The sequence below is a fragment of the Penicillium arizonense genome, assembly GCF_001773325.1.
Source record: "Penicillium arizonense strain CBS 141311 chromosome Unknown PENARI_contig018, whole genome shotgun sequence".
NCBI lineage: Eukaryota > Fungi > Ascomycota > Eurotiomycetes > Eurotiales > Aspergillaceae > Penicillium > Penicillium arizonense.
This window is the reverse complement of record NW_019173295.1, coordinates 444301-461938: the sequence shown is the minus strand read 5'-3', so window position 1 is coordinate 461938 and position 17638 is coordinate 444301. Positions and strand designations below refer to the sequence as shown.

The 17638-nt window shown below is 51.7% G+C and overlaps 7 protein-coding genes across 7 annotated transcripts; 4 read left to right on the top strand and 3 right to left on the bottom strand.

The window, feature by feature from the left end:
• Positions 1-367: 367 nt before the first annotated feature.
• On the top strand, positions 368-1976 carry PENARI_c018G10413 (uncharacterized protein; the record flags this gene model as incomplete). Its single annotated transcript, XM_022634652.1, has 2 exons — positions 368-1024; positions 1080-1976. 2 exons carry the CDS (start codon positions 368-370, stop codon positions 1974-1976), a joined length of 1554 nt encoding a protein of 517 aa, XP_022485652.1.
• A 314-nt stretch (positions 1977-2290) lies between these two features.
• Positions 2291-4257, bottom strand: PENARI_c018G00847 (uncharacterized protein; the record flags this gene model as incomplete). Its single annotated transcript, XM_022634476.1, has 7 exons — positions 2291-2305; positions 2360-2437; positions 2491-2585; positions 2651-3109; positions 3167-3601; positions 3657-3734; positions 3789-4257. 7 exons carry the CDS (start codon positions 4255-4257, stop codon positions 2291-2293), a joined length of 1629 nt encoding a protein of 542 aa, XP_022485565.1.
• A 638-nt stretch (positions 4258-4895) lies between these two features.
• Positions 4896-7245, top strand: PENARI_c018G04656 (transcription factor domain-containing protein; the record flags this gene model as incomplete). Its single annotated transcript, XM_022634546.1, has 3 exons — positions 4896-4980; positions 5028-5082; positions 5133-7245. 3 exons carry the CDS (start codon positions 4896-4898, stop codon positions 7243-7245), a joined length of 2253 nt encoding a protein of 750 aa, XP_022485524.1.
• Positions 7246-7727: 482 nt separating this feature from the next.
• Positions 7728-8532, top strand: PENARI_c018G11494 (O-methyltransferase; the record flags this gene model as incomplete). The annotated part of the gene is made up of 2 exons (XM_022634671.1): positions 7728-8211; positions 8333-8532. 2 exons carry the CDS (start codon positions 7728-7730, stop codon positions 8530-8532), a joined length of 684 nt encoding a protein of 227 aa, XP_022485586.1.
• A 398-nt stretch (positions 8533-8930) lies between these two features.
• On the top strand, positions 8931-11134 carry PENARI_c018G08575 (putative lactoylglutathione lyase (Glo1); the record flags this gene model as incomplete). Its single annotated transcript, XM_022634615.1, has 3 exons — positions 8931-9768; positions 10553-11034; positions 11096-11134. The coding sequence occupies 3 exons, from the start codon at positions 8931-8933 to the stop codon at positions 11132-11134; spliced, it is 1359 nt and encodes a 452-aa protein (XP_022485634.1).
• Positions 11135-11330: 196 nt separating this feature from the next.
• Positions 11331-13666, bottom strand: PENARI_c018G05142 (CCCH zinc finger and RRM domain protein; the record flags this gene model as incomplete). The annotated part of the gene is made up of 4 exons (XM_022634561.1): positions 11331-11654; positions 11729-13359; positions 13416-13534; positions 13602-13666. The coding sequence occupies 4 exons, from the start codon at positions 13664-13666 to the stop codon at positions 11331-11333; spliced, it is 2139 nt and encodes a 712-aa protein (XP_022485620.1).
• Positions 13667-14380: 714 nt separating this feature from the next.
• PENARI_c018G07596 (elongation factor 2) lies at positions 14381-17223 on the bottom strand (the record flags this gene model as incomplete). Its single annotated transcript, XM_022634601.1, has 5 exons — positions 14381-14398; positions 14455-16886; positions 16943-17000; positions 17127-17142; positions 17216-17223. 5 exons carry the CDS (start codon positions 17221-17223, stop codon positions 14381-14383), a joined length of 2532 nt encoding a protein of 843 aa, XP_022485465.1.
• Positions 17224-17638: the final 415 nt, after the last annotated feature.

The following is a 17638-nucleotide window of genomic DNA, read 5'->3' as shown; positions in this document are numbered from 1 at the left end:
CCGCCGTCCCTCAACCAACCCAATTTATTCGCTGGCAGACTGTGGCGCTTCTTTAATTGTTCTCTCAAAGCCCTTGTCCCCTCCAATCCCTCCAACCCTGGCTATTCATCCGGGGTGGAGACCTGCTTTGTGCTGTCGCAACCTTGCGCGTGCTAGTCGGTCGCCACTCGATCGGGCAGATGCTCCTGGTTCCAGCGTCCACCACCCGCGCGTGTTGAGATCTCGACTGTCCCTTAGTGCATCCCGGTCTCGATGCGGTGACTAGACAGGTGTTGAGAGCGGCCGCGTAAACTCGCGATTAAGCTAGGTCGCGTGCATTTATCAGCGCTATCCCATATCCATCTTTTAATACCTCTCACTTTTGACAATGGACGGTCGCGATGCTTCGAGTCGCGGGGCGCATGCGGAGAACCGTGCGAACGCCCCCGTGAATCACGCGACACCTACAGTGCCTGTCGAGACTCGGAGAGCGCCATTGTCACTACGTGTAGATGGCTTGAGCGCCGTTGCTGTCGCTTCCGGCGAGGGCAACTCGACCCCAGCCTATATCGAATCGGAGCGTGGTAGTGATACTTCGGATGGTCGACGACCTGACCTTTACTCCGCCAGCATCGTCACAGACTCCCTGTCCAGTCTTCCTTCGTCCAATGATACCAGCCGATTTTCAGAACTTGGCAACTCGTATACCTCGAATGAACATGGATCAGTACCACAAATCAATCAAACGTCTTTACAGTCGGCAATGGCGCCGCAGACACAGCCGGTGAATGGGAATGTCGCAGAACGGTGGCAGCCCTCTCTACCAACAATAGAGGCTGGCAATGGGTCACCTCCATGCTTGCCAAAGCATTCGCGCACAAAGTCGAACTTTGATGGGCTGGCTCCAGGGCAGAAAAGAACAGCAACTGGGGATATCAAGCCCGTTTCATTAGATACCCCCGCGACCCACAGTGATGCGAATGGAACTACGCGGCGACGCTCAAAAAGCACTGGCTCGTCGGTTTACGGAAGTAGGATTGCGCAGGTATTTGATTCTCTCAATCCCCTCCGAAGACCTATAGCTCATTTATAATACCCAGCTATCGGTTCACATCCGTACGCGTCTATCATACGCGGCTGCAAAAGTGGAGAAAGAGAAAGAGAAAGCCAGACTATCACTTGAAGCTGGTCCTCGCCCCACACTCCGCACATATCACAGCGCATCACCATTGAGCACCGCACCAAGTGACGTTGCATCAGCACCAGAGATAAACCGGCCATCTCTTTCACACCAAAGCTCCAGCTCCTCCAACGGAAACTCCAATTGTTTCCCTAGTCATAACCGCTCACGATCAGCATTCTCATCTCCTCACCTCCTATCAATTCCTAAACTAGCACCTCCTGTTGATATCATCTCATGTAATGGCGACAACCGACGCCGTCGACCAAACCCTAATGCTATCTCAACCCCTCTTAATCACAGCCCCGTCCGCCGTCACCGACGGCACCATTCACACCAGGAGCACGGACTAAACCGTCCAGTCCTAGGTTCTGAAACTCCCTCCCTCTCATCAACCACACATGCACCAACCTCCACCCCGAACGGATTCTATCGACCCCGCACCAATTCCCAAAACACATCGATGGAACAAGACGCCATTGAAACCCTCATGTTCATGTCCAGTCCCGAGAACTCAGGATACCGCTTCAGTCCTCGGCCACTACAAACCACAAGCACACAAAGCAGTCTAAACGAATCAATCAACACCAGCAATGGCACCACTCACAATGGCAGCCAAGGCTCGCAAAACTCCGGTTCCTACAGTGGCCGTGGATACGAAACGAAACCGGGACTGGAAGCCCATGCCGGCGATGACATTGATCGCCTTTTGGATCAGATGGATAGTGATAGCGAGGATGAGGGGCGGTATGCGTCTTACCGTCCAGCTATTAGTGGCGCGCATCCTTTCAGAGGACATCATGGACGCCAGAGATAATTGCATTTATTGGCTTTGCTGTTTGGCGGTTGCATGTAATGGTCAGGTGGAACCAGGTTGCATTCCTTTTGGGCTTTTTGCATAGTGCATTGTCATGCTGTGATCACGAGCGGTGGGCTTCTGGATAGGACTTTGCCGGATTGGCTGTATTGGAAATTTGAACTGGGCTGTTTGTTGGCCTGGTGTAAATCGTAATATGCATTCAATTGGTTCTATATGCTTTTATGTGACTGTACCTCATAGGGTACTCTATATATTAACGTAAGTCTATGCTTTTCTTGTGCGCTAGTATCGGTACTTCAATACGTAGGCAATCAATGCGCAAGTTCCTGTGGTTTGGTTAGTCCCGAGCAGATAGTACCGGAGAGGAGTTGATCACTTACGCTTGCCAACTTGCTCTTGGCTCGAATTTGAGGTCCGTAAAAGGCCAGCACCCATGGAACTAGAGTGAGAACAGCGCCCTATCCATATACGTCAGTTATATGTTCTCCAAATACTAATCAAAACAGCTTACCAATGCTCCTAGCAAACTGGATGCCTCTGGATATCCAAGGTTGTTGAACATGGCATTCGTAACCAAGGGGAAGACACCACCAAGCAAGTTACGACCTGCAACCAGAAAAAGTCAGTCAGTAAAGTATATCATAAAAGCCAAACTAAAGCCAAAAACTTACAGCAAGACTGCGCAGCGATCGCCGAACTGGCATACCGATGATAAGTATCAGCCAGATAGTTGAATGTCGCCAAATAAATCGAGAAAATGCCCATGGTAGCACATCCAACCGCCAAAGCCGGCACAATCCACGGCACAGAGGGGAAAGAAGTCCAACCAAACCAGAACAACCCAATAGGTAGTAGAATGGACTCGATGCAGACGAAATACAGTCGACCCTCTGCGGCAGTGGAGTGCAGACCGAAATGCTTGGCGACTCGCTCTTGGTAGATACTGATGATAGTGATGATGATAACGCCGACGCACATAGATGTGAAGACGGCGCCTGTTTGCTCGGTTGTGAAGTTGTGGTTCGTGCGGAAGATTAGGGGTACCGAGCTGAATTGGAGGTAGAGGACTGCCCAACTGAAGGAGACCCAGAGGGAGAAGAAGAAGACGACTGGTTCGGTTACGAGCATGTCTGGGGACTTGTTAGCGGGTGGTGATGAGGTTGGGGTTAGGATTGGGATTGACGTACGGAATGGTCGATACAGGGAGATCTGGACCATGCTTAGGATTGAAGCTCGTTGCTCGTCGCTCTTGACTTTCCATCGGATTCGTCGAATGCATTTCTCATCGGGGAATTCCTCATTTGAGAGGATGACGCCGTAGTGGCCTGCTTCTTCGAGTTTTTCGTAGTACTTGTTCAAGGTCTTGGCTTTTCGGCTTAGCAGGACGCTGCCGCGGGTTTCTTTGAAGAAGAAGTAGATGATCACGACGAAGGCTGCCGATACGATTGCGTGCGAGAAGTAGACCCAGCGCCAGGTGGTGTGGCTGACGATCACGCTGGAGATTAGTGGTGCTAGGCCTGTGCCGAAGAGGGCTGATGCTGAGAAGAGGGCCATTGCTGTGTTGCGGTCGTGGGCGTGGTAGATGTCGCTGATGACGCCGCCTACCATTGTTGAGAAGGTTGCTGTAGAGTATTTATTAGTATTTGAGGTTTTGACTTGGGTTAAGTATATACTCACAGCCACCCATGCCCTGGAAGAATCGAGCAACGCACAATCCGGCGAAGGAAGTTGTTCCTCCACAGCCGCAGAGAGAGGCTGTCATAGATTTTGTCAGTATGCGGATGATTTTGTTTCCATCACAAGACCTACCGACAAAGACAATACCACTTGCGATGAAGATCGGCCGCCGACCATTTAGCTCACTAAATGGGGCAAGTAGCATAGGCGCCAGAGCAAAGCCGATGCAGAAGATAGTAATACTGAGGTTATACACAACAGCACTAATCCCCCACTCCAAAGTCAACTCCTCCGAAGCAGGACTGACCTCACCAGCAGCATAACCAGCCAGTGCAGTAACCGCGCAAGCAATGTAAGTCATCATAGACTTGCGCCATGTTGGCCATAAAAACGGCGAGATGTATTTCTCCAGGCTGGGCGCCTCAGGTGCTGGCGACTGGTTTGGACCAGGAGGCAAACTGATACACGGCGTTGGCAGGGCTGTTTCCAGTTCTAGGTATCGGAATTCGATATCTTGTGACTCAGTTTGGGACTCGGGGGACCCCTCGCGCTTCTCCATGACTGTCGACTCTTTGAGGGAGACAGATGTCTCTGAAGCCATCGGGGTGGATTTGAGGGTGCTTGTTTGAGTTGACTCATGGATTTGGGGGACACTGACAATTTTATAAGAGACTAAACGTGGAGGACGTGGGTCTTGAAAACAAATTGGAGAAATTGGGGATGAAGAGCCGAAATAGTCTGGGTTCCCCGATCTGATATCGAATATGTGCTATACCAATTTTATTTGGTGATCGGTGTATCGAATTGTATGAAGACTTCAAGGGTTTCCCAGTTGAACAGCACACAGAATAGCATACATTGGAATGATACACAACATCAAAATCCTTTTCGGTCTTCTGAGCGAGCGACGTACACAGACCGGCTATACTTCCGGAGGCAAATGCTGAGTCATGAGATCCCCGAATTGGAGAATTGAAGAACCCCAATCTACTTGTCCAGTGCAGAGTGAACACCTCGGGATGCAGCGAATGATTAATAATTAATATGCAAGGATGTTTCTAAATTAAAATAAATCAATAACTCCGTCTATCATTCCAGGTAAGGTAAGTAATAATGATGCAACATGTAGAAGCTTAACTATGTGTAGTGTCCAGCATGGAGGCAAGGATATTCCGGAGTAAGAACCTCTATTCCCCGACCACATACTCCGTATTGTCACTGGAACTCCGACATTCTCCAATGTTGAGTAACAAGCCCTACCAATGCCAGCGATGCCCGAGGGCATTTGCTCGTCTCGAGCATCTCCAACGTCATGATCGCTCACGTAAGTCTCTGTGCTCGAACGGGAGACCGGCATCTGATACCCCACAGACACCAAAGAGAAGCCATTCACCTGTGCCCAGTGCCCCAAGGCATTTACACGCAAGTATGATACATCCATAATGTTCTAAGTACCCCCCATTGACAATGTTTCAGAGACTTGCTAGCCCGTCATGACCGTCTCTCCCACACGGAGGGCAGTCCAAGTCGGAGTCAAACAACGCCTTCCTCCGCGCATCCCATCCTGGACGGATTGGATACCTTGGCGTCTGTTGTCACCGACCATGCCCAATCTCGCCGTTCAATAGGATCTAATGACCAATTCTCTGAGCTGTCACCAGCTGTACACCGCACCCCCCTGATCAGTGAGCAGTTAGCCAGCGACACTCCCTCTGCAGGCCCCACCCCCATTGCAGGTCCGGACTTTGGCTATCTTGGTGGCTTTGCCCCTGGTAACTACGAGGGGAACGACTTTACTTCCTTTCTGGATAGTGTACCCCTGCCTAGTCACCCGTTCTCGCCGGCTTACCAGCCTCTCCCCTTGTTTCCCCCGCTGCACTTCTCCCCCGTTCCAGATTATGATCAGTCTTCGGATAGAGCACCCTTGACTGAAACTACTCCGGCCACTCCTTCTAGCTCGGTCCTTCCTCGCCATGGGGCTCAATTGCCTTCTCTTCAGCCGGAGGGGTATCAAACTACCCCCAAGGCGCGCCAGCCTACGGGTTTCGTACCTGTTACAGCGCAATGTCGGGAGAAGTTCATGAATCTGTTATCTGATTATGCAAATGTTGTCCCAGACCCATCTCTTCCATCCCGGCATGCGCTGTCCCGGTGCTTAACTGGGTATCTGACGGGTTTTCATGATCACTATCCAATTGTGCATATCCCAACCCTCAATGTGGAATCGATGACCTTGCCGCTGTTTCTATCGATGGCAGCATTGGGTGCGCGGTACTGTCGCGAACCAGAAACTAGCATGCGTCTCTACCAGATCGCTAAACCGGTGACCTTGGAGCATGTCCGGCGGGTTTTTCAGTGTGGCAAAATGCCACCTGTCAATGTGGCCGATGACACTGATACACTGGAAACATTACAGGCGCTGTTATATTTGACGTCGGTGTCGGCATGGTTTATCAACAACCCTCCTTACCACGAGGCATTGTCGATTCGCAGTCTAATGGAGATGCTCCTTCGAAATGGAGGGCTTAACCGGCTCCCTGAGCACGACGGGACCTGGCGCAGATGGATCCGACGGGAATCTGTGAAGCGGATGAGATTAATTGTGTTCTGTTTCTTTAACATTCACACTATCGTCTTTGACGTTCCGCCCGTGATTCTTACTGAGGAAGTCACTATCGAGCTGCCCTGTACCGAACAAGAATGGCAAGCTCCACACGCAGACCTCTGGCACAAAGCGCGCATGAAAAGTCCCGGCGAGCCGAAGTTCCAGAATGCCCTCTCCGCACTTTTTGAACCAAACAGCAACGTGGAGCGATTCTCCTCGCTGGGTGGCTACGTACTAATTCACGCCATCCTGCAAGACATCTGGCTCATGACCAAAGCGGGTCGCCTGCCCGTCTCGAGACGAAATCGCTTCAATCCTTCTTGCATCTCATCAACACCAGAACTTGTCTCTGTTGAGCAAGCCCTGGAACGCTGGTGCCAATGCTGGGAGCGCAATCAAGAGTCCTCGATCGATCCACTCAGTCCACACGGCCCTCTGTCCTTCACTTCCGCAGCCCTCCTCCGACTAGCATACATCCGCCTCAACGCTGACTGCGGCTCAGCCCGCCAACTTCAAACCTGGGACCCGGTCCAAATCGCCACTAGTCTCCGCGAAAACCTCTCCGTCCGCCGTGGCGACCGTCTCACACGCGCGGCACTACACTGCGCCCATGCCCTCAGCACACCCGTCAAGCTAGGCATCGGCTTCGTCGCCCACTCGCAGGTTGCACTATGGTCGAACCAACATGCATTATGCTCCCTCGAGTGTGCAGTCCTTCTTGCCAAGTGGCTTGAAGCGGTGACAGTGCCACATCCAGACCCAGCATTGACAGAGCAAGAAGCCAGGCTGAGGGATTTCGTGCTAGAGATGGTGATGGAAGTGCAGCATGGCGTATCACGGGAATGGCTGCTTGCTACAAATACACGGCTCAGTGCGGCTGTTACTCGCTTATGGGCGCGGCTGTTTACAGCGGATTATATCTGGGAGATGGTTGCTTTGATTGGGAGGTCTTTGAATAGTTATGCGGATTTGTTGGAGCAGTAGATGAGATGAATTATATACACAATTTTTAAAAAACTGTAACCCGAGGGACTCGAAATGGGCCAAAAAAGAAATGAAAAAAGAGGGGCCAAAAGAGGGCGAAACAACGCATGAAACAATACTTGTCTAATTAGGGCTGATTGCCGTAGACAGTCTGCTTCACTCCGGCAGACTTGCCAGGCTACTCAATCAGGCCTTACTTGGCTGATCCTCTCTCTCAATCACATCCAATGCTGTGGGACCACTCGGCATTTCTCCAATTCCAGCTTCATCTTTCGAGTCTGACAACATCGTACTTCCCCACCTACAGGGCGTATGCAGATGACTCAGAAACCCGGACCTCGGATGCAGCTGCCACATTGAATCTCCGCCACCTCCGCGCATATGAGACAATATATAATAGCCCTAACTCCAACGTTTCGCAAATTCATACTTCCAACCTGACTGACACGTATCAAACTTAACAACATTAACAATCACCCAACATGGCACCCACCGCCCTGAACACAACCCCCAAGATCCATGCCCTCCTCAAAGACCTGCACAATAAATCCCTGACCCAAGAATCAACCCTGAGCTGGCCAACCCTCCCAGCGCGATGCACAACCGAATGGGACAATATCATGCGCGACAAATTCATCGCACTGGACCAAGACAAGTGCGAACTGGTCTACCATATCTTGCGCAGCATCGACGCCACAAACGTCGTTGAAGCCGGTACCAGTTTCGGTGTTAGCACTATCTACCTCGCACTTGCTGTTGCTGAGAATGCCAAGCGTGCTGGTGGCCAGGGAAAGGGTATGCCTAGGGTTATTGCTACCGAGAAGGAGGAGACCAAGGCTACCATCGCACGGGGCCATTGGGCTGCTGCTGGTAAAGAAGTTGAGGAGGTTATTGAGCTTAGAGTTGGGGATTTGAGAGAGACTCTCACTAAGGAACTCGGGGTTGTGGATTTCTTGTTGCTTGATAGTATGTTCTGCCTTCCCTTCCTTCCTACCATGCATTGTAGGGATTTCTTTCTGGGTATTGGACTGCGTGCTACATATCAATATCCGTTAACGTGTAATTATACTAATCTCATATCTCTCAGTTTGGACGCCCCTCGCCCTCCCTGCGCTGAAGTTGTGCCAGCCGTATTTCCGTCCCGGTGCGGTTATTATTGCTGATAACACTGTTAAGCTGGGTGATCATTATCAGGAGCTATTTGACTATGTGGATGCTGAGGGGAGTGGGTTCCGCCGGGTGACAATGCCGTATAGTGGTGGTATTGATATGATTGTTTATCAGTAGATATAGCTTATCGTATGGTCCCTACTATAATCCTTGTTATAATCCTCCTTATAATCAGTTTTCGATCAGAACGCTGTTGCTATCTCAAAGCAAGCGGCCAAGTACGCGGCCAATTGTCCCCAAGTGAGCTCTGATGAACTGGAAAATCGACAAGCAAGTGGCGGAATTTCTCAAACCCGACTGCAAATCAATAATCACCTGGTGTAAACTAATTGCTGATCAATGAGCTAAACGTCAGGCTAAGGCGCGTAAAAGGACGTAGATCAACCAGAGTAGCTTCCCGTCCGATCTGATAAGCATCTGCACGTGCCCTAGTTCCTTCTCTCATCTTTCCCTCTATCTTTCTTTTCCCATCCTCCCTCTTTACAACATATCCATCATGTACGATCTTCTTCATTATGTCCTTCGTGACGTATAGCCTCGGCCAGAAATTCACTGTTCGCTCACATATTCCTCCACCACCAACGACAGTGACTTACGAATCTTGCCTTAATCGAAACCCTGAGAAGGAGAAGCAGAACCGCCGTGGCGCGCTTCAAACATGCCTGGACTTTCCTCCGCTGCCAGGTACTGATGGTTCATTTGATGTTGAGCTAGAGATTGTTGGGCTGCTGCGAGTGAAGGATAACTGCAACGCGCAATTACTCGTTGTTCTAGTCCGCGGAGCTACACCGGAATCTCCTAAACTCCTCCCCGGTAAACGTTTTATTGCTAAAGTGTTTGATCCTCTCTTTGTCAAAACGGAAGGAGGGGAAGTCAATCCAATTCGGCTTACGGACAAGCACTATACCCACGAAGTTGCCGCATATCAGAAACTATGCGACCTCCAAGGGACTAAAATCCCGAGTTTCTACGGATCTTTCACTTGGGAGATTCCTGTACGGGAGCAGGGACACGTATCTCGCACAGTTCGCCTTATCCTGCTGGAGTTTCTACCCGGGATCTCAATGGCAGAAGTCAACGCAAAACGATTCTCGATACAAACTCAGCAGAATATGATCAAGAAGATCATCGACTTCGAAACTGACATCTACGTACGAGGCATTGAGCTTGCAGACCTGAGTCCCCGCAACGTCATGATGACAGACTCGACGAATCCGACAAAGCTTCATTTCCTGGATTTCGGGAACGCCCTCTTCTTTGACAGGGATAAGGAAAACATATCACCCCTGTCGAGGTGGGCTGACGGCGATCTGGTAGTACCGTTCGGATATGACTGGATTAATGACTGGGACTGTGAGTATGAGTCTTGGTTTGAATCCCAATTGGCCGAGACAACTACACCGTAGTCGCAAACGATTCACCAGCAACATCCACGTTTGGGTCCACAGAAAGAGCTACAAGATACCTCAAAGCGTTCATACGGTGAATCAGACTCAATATAGACACAGTTGCCTCTGAGATAGGCGAGGCAACGACATTCATTACTGCGAATCGTCACTCAAAACTTTCTCTATCGCCCGACTTCCAACAATATTGCAAGTACCTACTGTGCCACGTTCCCTCAAGTTACACTTCATTCTCCACGCCGACATTTCCAAGCTTCCTCGTGCCGGGACGCAGTCGATTTACCGTGGTATTGAGGACAGGATTTAGAATTGAATGGAGTGGCTAAAACTTTACTGGAACACTTTCTTTCCTCCGCATATTTCAATAATTAGAGATCAATTATCTCTATTGGTAACGTTGTATCGGTTTATAGACAAGGTATACCAGCCTGTAGAGTGTAGTAGAACATGTCCATCTACAACCTACAACCCTCCACCTCATAGTCCCACATATCAACCCCTCACTACAATCGCCCAACATCAACAATCAACCCAACTGCACACAACATCTTCTCTCCATCAAATCCACCAAAACAAAAACAAACAAAAAATGCCATCAAACGCCCTCGCCCCAATCCCACCCCAAAAAGAAGGCCACTTCAACACTTCCCCAAACATAAACCCACCCCCCTCCACCACAACAAAAGCCTACAAACTAAATCACCTCGCAATTCGCATAACAAACCCAACAGCCTCCTTAAACTTCTACATCAACCTCCTAGGAATGCGCATAATCTTCACAATGAACGCGGGCCCCTTCACAATCTACTACCTAGGCCATCCACCACCTGATCTCAAAACCGGCGAGGAACTGGATAACTGGGCGAAGAGGACAGCCGAGATTCCGAATATGACCGCCACGGCTGGGTTATTGGAGTTGTATTATGTTCATGGGAGTGAGGGTGGTGAGGGAGGTGGGGGTAGCAATGGTATATCGACTGGGAATGTACCTCCACACCTTGGTTTTGCGCATTTGGGCTTTACGGTGCCTGATATTCCTGCTGCTGTGGCGAGGTTGAGGGAGGCTGGTGTGACGATCTTGAAGGATGTGGGTGTTTCTTCTAGAGAGACGGTGCCGCTTTCGGAGTGGGAGCAGAGGAGGGGGGTTGGGTGTGGTGAGATTCATGAGAATTATGCGTGGTTCTTTGAAAAGTTTGCTATGGTTGCTGATCCGGTGAGTTGAATACTTTGCATACTATGGCTGGTTATTGGGTACTGGTTACTGACGTGTATAGGATGGGTATACGGTTGAGTTGATTCCTCAAAGTATTTGATATCTCATGCTGTGATTGAGTATCTATGCATTTTATAGTTTACAATCGTTTATTGAGTCCGGAATATCTTGTATCCATGCGAAGAGCTAAATGCAGCCTATACACACGCGTGATAGTACATGGGAGACGCAAGGTATGAATGAGCAAGATGTGAGCAACGAGCAATCCGCAATGAACAATAATCATTCAATCCTTTTTACTCCGCTCCCCAACTATCATCCTCCGCAACATCGTAATCCATATCCCGTGGCGGCGCAGTGTTAACTGGTGGCGCCGAAGACATCGGCGTGTCTTCGGGTTCATTGTGGTCAAATCCACCTGAACCCTTGGACTCTGCTGATCCGGCCGGTGGGAAAGTGATGGGAGGGTTGGGCATCCAGGTTAGCTGGACATCGCCGACGGATGGGATGTTCCAGGGGGAGAACATGAGTTTTTCGGCTTGGAAGCGTTCTTTGAAGGCTACTACGACCGAGTTGGGTTGGTCTGGGTTTCTTTCGATGGATTCGTATTCGCCAATGCCCTGGGTTACGTTAGTATATCTATACTGTTGGAGGGGAGCGATAGTTGGGGATAGTGTATGCTTATATCACTTACCATCAGGTGCTGACGAAGTGCCTCGTCCTTGTCAGAGTTGAGCTCAACGCCTGACACAGCAACACGGCGAGGTCGGTTATCCAAACGGAGGACACCTCCTCGTCCGCGAGCTCCGAATCCACCCCGTCCACGGTATCCCCCGCGGAACGAGGGATCATACCCACCGCGTCCGCGGGATGCGCCTCGGCCGCGGTACCCTCCACGACCGCGATAGCCACCGCGACTTGCGCTTGCAGGGTCAGCCTCAGGGTCGAGACCCAGACTCTTGGCCTCGGCCTCGAGGGCGGCCAATTGGGCGCGCAACTGCTTCGTCTCGTCGCTCACGTTCTCGTCAGCAGGCTCGCTGCCTGTGTCCATGGCGTTGCCGCCATTGCTTGTGTCTGTGGACCCTCCAAGACGCTGCATGAGACGCGCTCGCTCGTCTTGCTGTTTCTTGAGGAGCTCGTCGCGTTGCCGCTCGAGGGCTTGCTTGGCTGCCTCGGTTTCATGTCGTTTCTTCATTTTCTCCTCGTGGGCCCGTTGGGCTTCTTCTTGCTGCTTTTCGAATTCTTCTGGGTTGAAAGCTGGTGCTTCGGGCTGTGCGTGGTTGTTCTCTTCCCGGCTTGGTTTATACCAGTAAACTTTTACGAAACGGTTGTCGAAAATGACCTTGGGACTCGACCACGCGGCCTTGGCTTCGGGGAAGGTATCATACTTGACCAAAGCGAGCTTTTTGTAGGGCTGCAATGAGACCTCCACGATATTGCCGAATTCAGAAAAGAACTCGCGCACAGATTCTTCATTGAACTTCTCCTCGGGGATCTGCTCCACCACAATCGTCGTAATCGACTGGTCCTCATTAGGTCCTGCCGACGAGAAATCGGACCGGCCGCGTCCTCGTCCACCATAGCCACCACGGCCACGGCCACGACCGCGGTCACCACGGGCATGACCACCGCCTCGCCCGTTGTAACCGGCAGTCTTAGGGTCATATTCTGCAGCCATTAGCATAGGCGCATCGAGCATGTACGGGTTCCTCTCACCATCATCCTTCGCACCGCTCTCGCCGTGCTGGTAGAAGCAGTTGTTCCCAAGGTAACAAATACCCTGTGTGTCATACATCGGACAGCGCTCGTTACTCTTGGGCATCTGCTCACCACCAGTCTGCCCAGGTGCACCAGGCATACCGGGCATGCCAGGCATTCCCGGCATCTGGGGGAATCCCATTCCCTGCATGGCCATCATTGCAGCCATCGGGTCGTTCTGGTCGAACTGCGGGAATCCTGGCATCCCGGGCATCATGGGGAACCCACCCGGCTGCTGTTGCTGCTGAGGGAACTGCTGTCCAGACTGCATACCACGGCCCATGAAGTCGCCACGACCACCACCGCGCCCCCCACGCCGGGGAGTTTTCATCGCGCGGTTCTGCAGCGAACCGTCATCGCGCTCCGGCTCGCCCTGGAATCCCTCTCCGAACGTCCGTTTCCGGTTGGCGGGGGTATCGTTTCTAGGGCCCGTGGGGACATTGACTGGAACTTGCGATTGGGGTGCGGCATTCGCGTGCTGAGACTGGATCTGAGGCTGCAGTCCAGGAGGGGCAGACGGCTTGGGGCCAAAGGTTGAGAAGAGGTCTTCGACAAAGGGCTTAGTGTCTGGAACGGTGTCAGCGATTTCAGCGGGGCCAATGCGATCGAGATGTGGCACGTACGCTCGCGTAGGAAATCTTCCAGATTTTCCACAGAGGTGTTTCTAATCTCGTCATCTGGCGCGTCAGATCTGATTAGCGCCAGAACGTAGTCTGCAAGTACATCGGAGTCGGCATCGGAGCTAGAGGACGATATCATGTCTTAGTCTGGTGCGTTCTGTCTGTCAAGGTCCAATTCGAATTTCTCACATATCCTCCAGTTTCTTTACCACCCACTGCTTCACCCCGGCAGCTTCCTCATCGGTGAACTGCATGCTGGATATGTTTTTCGGATGATCCTGAGATGTGAGTTTCGAATTGCGTAGAGAGAAAGATCCACGCGAACGTAAATGCAAGGATCCAGTCTCAAAGCCGGGTTTCGGGCGATATCTTTGTGCGCTGATATTATTCTAGGCGGGTATGAATTGGACAATACACGACTTAAAACAGGGGTTCGACAAAATAGGTATCGAGTTCGTCAGTAGTTACCCCAAGCCATGAGGGAGGTTGTGATGTGAAGACATCGCGGCGCAAAGCGGTTTTGAAAACGCGCGCGGATACCATCACGTGATGCGTGTCATTACACCAAGCTTCGGCTTCTGCCAACCCACCAGACGGACGTGTTACCCTCTGGCGCAATTGCACATTTACTGGTCTACTTTGTGAATCTCTCTACACTAATTCAAATACTACGACAAAACCGTGTCTAGCATACCAATTTATTTTCATAGCGAAACTGGCAGCTAGACTCAGTAAAGGAACAAAAAGCAAAATATAGTCCTGAAGCAAATAAGGCAAGACGCGAAAGCTAAGCACCTGAGAGTCGCCAACTCAAGGCCAACCTTCTAGACGCAACGGTCGAAGCGAGTAACGAAGAACGATGGGGTAAAATTTTGTTGAACTGGAGAAATTGTATTGAATTCATCATTCTCATAAAAGTTTCCACGAATGACTGGCAGAGACGCAATTCTGGTTGTCCGTGACCATTTTTACAGCTTGTCGTAGTACTGAAGAAGAAAGTTAGCAACTGTAATATAGACCACTGAGAAAAATAGAAACTTACGTTTTCGTAGCCGGGGACGACCTCCTTGAGACCCTTGCGCTTGCGCATCTCGGTGACGATCTGACCGGGCTTGGTGGTGGGGTCCAGAGGAGAACCGCCAGACAGGATAGCCCAGTGGTCGAAGACGGACTGGGGGAAGGCCTGACCACCGGTGGCGGAGCGCAGATCGGCGGAGAAACCGAAGGACTCGTTGACGGGCAGGTAAGCGCGGACGTTGAACAGAGGAGTACCGGGGCGCTGCTCCTCGGTGTAGACGTGACCACGACGGCGGGTGAGGACACCGTAGATACCACCCATAGCCTGCTCGGGAACCTGGATCTCGACGTTGAAGATGGGCTCGAGGAGACCGGGGTCAGCCAGCATGGTAGCGGCGTACAGGACACGACGAGCGGTGGGGATGATCTGACCACCACCACGGTGAATGGCATCAGCGTGGAGGGTGACATCAAGGACGTTGAAGCGGACGGAACGCATGGGCTCCTCAGCAACGGGACCCTCGCGGGTGGCCCACTGGAATCCGGAGATGACGGAGTCCTTGATTTCGTTCAGGTACTGAACAGCCTTGGTCTGGTCAACCAGCAAGTTGGCACCGTTGGTGTCAGGACCGAAGCACCAAATCTTACGGGCATCGGTGACATCCCAGCCGTACTCGTCAGCAAGGACACGGGCACGAGCCTTGAAGTCGTCACGGGGGCTGATCTTGCCAGACTCGATGGCCTTGGAGACCTCCTCGTCAAGGGGCTGAGCGGTGAGGTACAGACGGTTGTGCTTGTTGGGCGACTTGGACAGGGCAGTCATGCTGGACTCAGCGGTGACGGTCTCACGGTAAGGAACGACGGGGTCGGAAATACGGAGAGGGACACCGGCGTGGTCCTCCTCGAGATCCTTGAGACAAATCTCGAGGTGCAGCTCACCGGCACCGGCAACAACGTGCTCACCGGACTCGGAGATGAAAGTCAGGACACAGGGGTCGGACTTGGAAAGACGCTTGAGACCCTCAACCAGCTTGGGCAGATCCTGGGCGTTCTTGACCTCAACGGAGCGCTGCACAACGGGGGAGACGGAGAACTTCATAACCTTCAGGTTGTGTGCGGTCTCGTCGGTGGTCAGGGTACCGGACTTGAGCAGGAACTGGTCGACACCGACCAGACCGACAATGTTACCGGCGGGGACGTCCTCAATGGGCTCAACAAAGCGACCCATCATGAGAATGGTACGCTGGATGGCCTTGATGAAGAGATCCTCCTTCTTTCCGGGAACGTAGTTGGGACCCTGGATACGGACCTTGATACCGGACTTGACGGTACCGGCGTAGACACGACCGAAGGCGTAGAAACGACCCTTATCGGAAGTGGGAACCATCTTGGAGACGTAAAGCATCAGAGGGGCAGTGGGGTCACAGTCGCGGATACCAATGCAGGCACGGTCGTCCTGGGGACCCTCGTACAGAGTCTCGGCACGGTACTTCTGGGCAGTGACGGGAGAGGGCAGGTGGATACAGATCATCTCCAGAAGGGCATCAGCGGCAGGCAGGAACTTGCGCATGATGAGCTTGAGGAGGGCCTTGCCCTCGAGGTCCTTCTCGTCGTTGGCGAGAGTAACCTCGAGCTTCTCGAGGAGGGTGAAGATCTCATCACGCTTGTTGTGGTTGACAGCGGCGAAGATCTTGAAGATGGGGTCCAGAATGAACTGGTTAAAGGCACGCTCGAGCTGCTTGCCCTCGTGCTCACCCTTGGTGGTCCACTTCTTGGTCTTGGGGTTGAAGTAGTTGTCGCCCCACAGACGCTCGAGCATCTTCTTGCGGTCAACACCGAACTTCTTGGCGTACTTGACAGCGAACTGGCGGACGGTGAAAGCCCAGCCGTGGAGACCGGAACCGAAAGCAATGGTACCCTTCTCGGCGTAGACCTGGACGTCACCGAGAGCCTTATCAAAGTAGGTGGAGATGATGACGTTGACGGACTCGATGGTACGGGAGAAGGACTGGTAGAGATCCTCCTTGGAGACCTGGAGCTCGAGAAGAGCACGGTCAACCTTGTTGATGACCAGAACGGGCTTGATACGCTCGGTCAGGGCCTGACGGAGGACAGTCTCGGTCTGGACACAGACACCGGAGACACAGTCGACGACGACCAGGGCACCGTCAGTGACACGGAGAGCGGCAGTGACCTCAGACGAGAAATCAACGTGACCGGGGGAATCGATCAAGTTGATCAGGAACTCGTTACCATCAACAGCCTGGGGAATCTCCTTGATATCCTCCTCATCGGCGAACTTGGCGTAGAGGGAGATGGCGGTGGACTTGATGGTAATGCAACGGTCCTGCTCGTCGGGACGGGTGTCCATGAAACGGGCCTCACCAGCCTTGGCAGCGGAGATAATACCGGCACGCTGGACCAGGGAGTCGGAGAGGGTGGACTTTCCGTGATCGACTACGCACATAGATGTCAGCATCAATCAAATTTTGAGATTATCGACAGGAGCTTACCGTGAGCAATGACGGACATGTTCCGGATGTTAGCCCGGCGGTCCATCAGAGACCGGATCTGTTGCCATGTTAGTCTTCTGAAGGTTGGGGGGAAAATTCAAGTACCACCCCAGATGGCGAGACTAGATGTCTGGGGGGGACATCCCAATCTGCCATCCATAGATGATGGTATTTAAGCACGAACCTCTTCGATAGTGAAGCTGTGAGACAGAATGTTAGCAACATACTCTTGGAAGCTGTGTTGAGGATCCGAGGATCTCGATATGAACTTACTTAACCATGATGGCGGTTGATCTTCAAAAAAAAAAAACTTGGACAAGTAGAAAAGAAGAAGAGCACACAGATGACCGGGACCGAGAGCTCTCGATCAGATCAAAAAGTTCTATGTGCAACTGCTCCTTGGGAGAGGGATGGAGAGGGGAAAGAGAAGAGGAGGGGGAGGAAAAGTGGGAGAGAAAAAAAAGAAAGCGAAAGTGGGGACTTTTTGCCGGTTTTGTGCGTTTTGGTCACTGACTTTTATCTCTCACTATATGATTGACTGCAACACGACTAGCTCTGTGCATCTGACTAGCTCTGTATATTCTATTTTGACATTGCTCTTGATTTCAAATCCTTATTCGGTGTGATGCTTATGACCTTGACTCACTGTATGTTGCCTTCCGTGATACTCCGGTGACGCATATTATCAATGCAAGC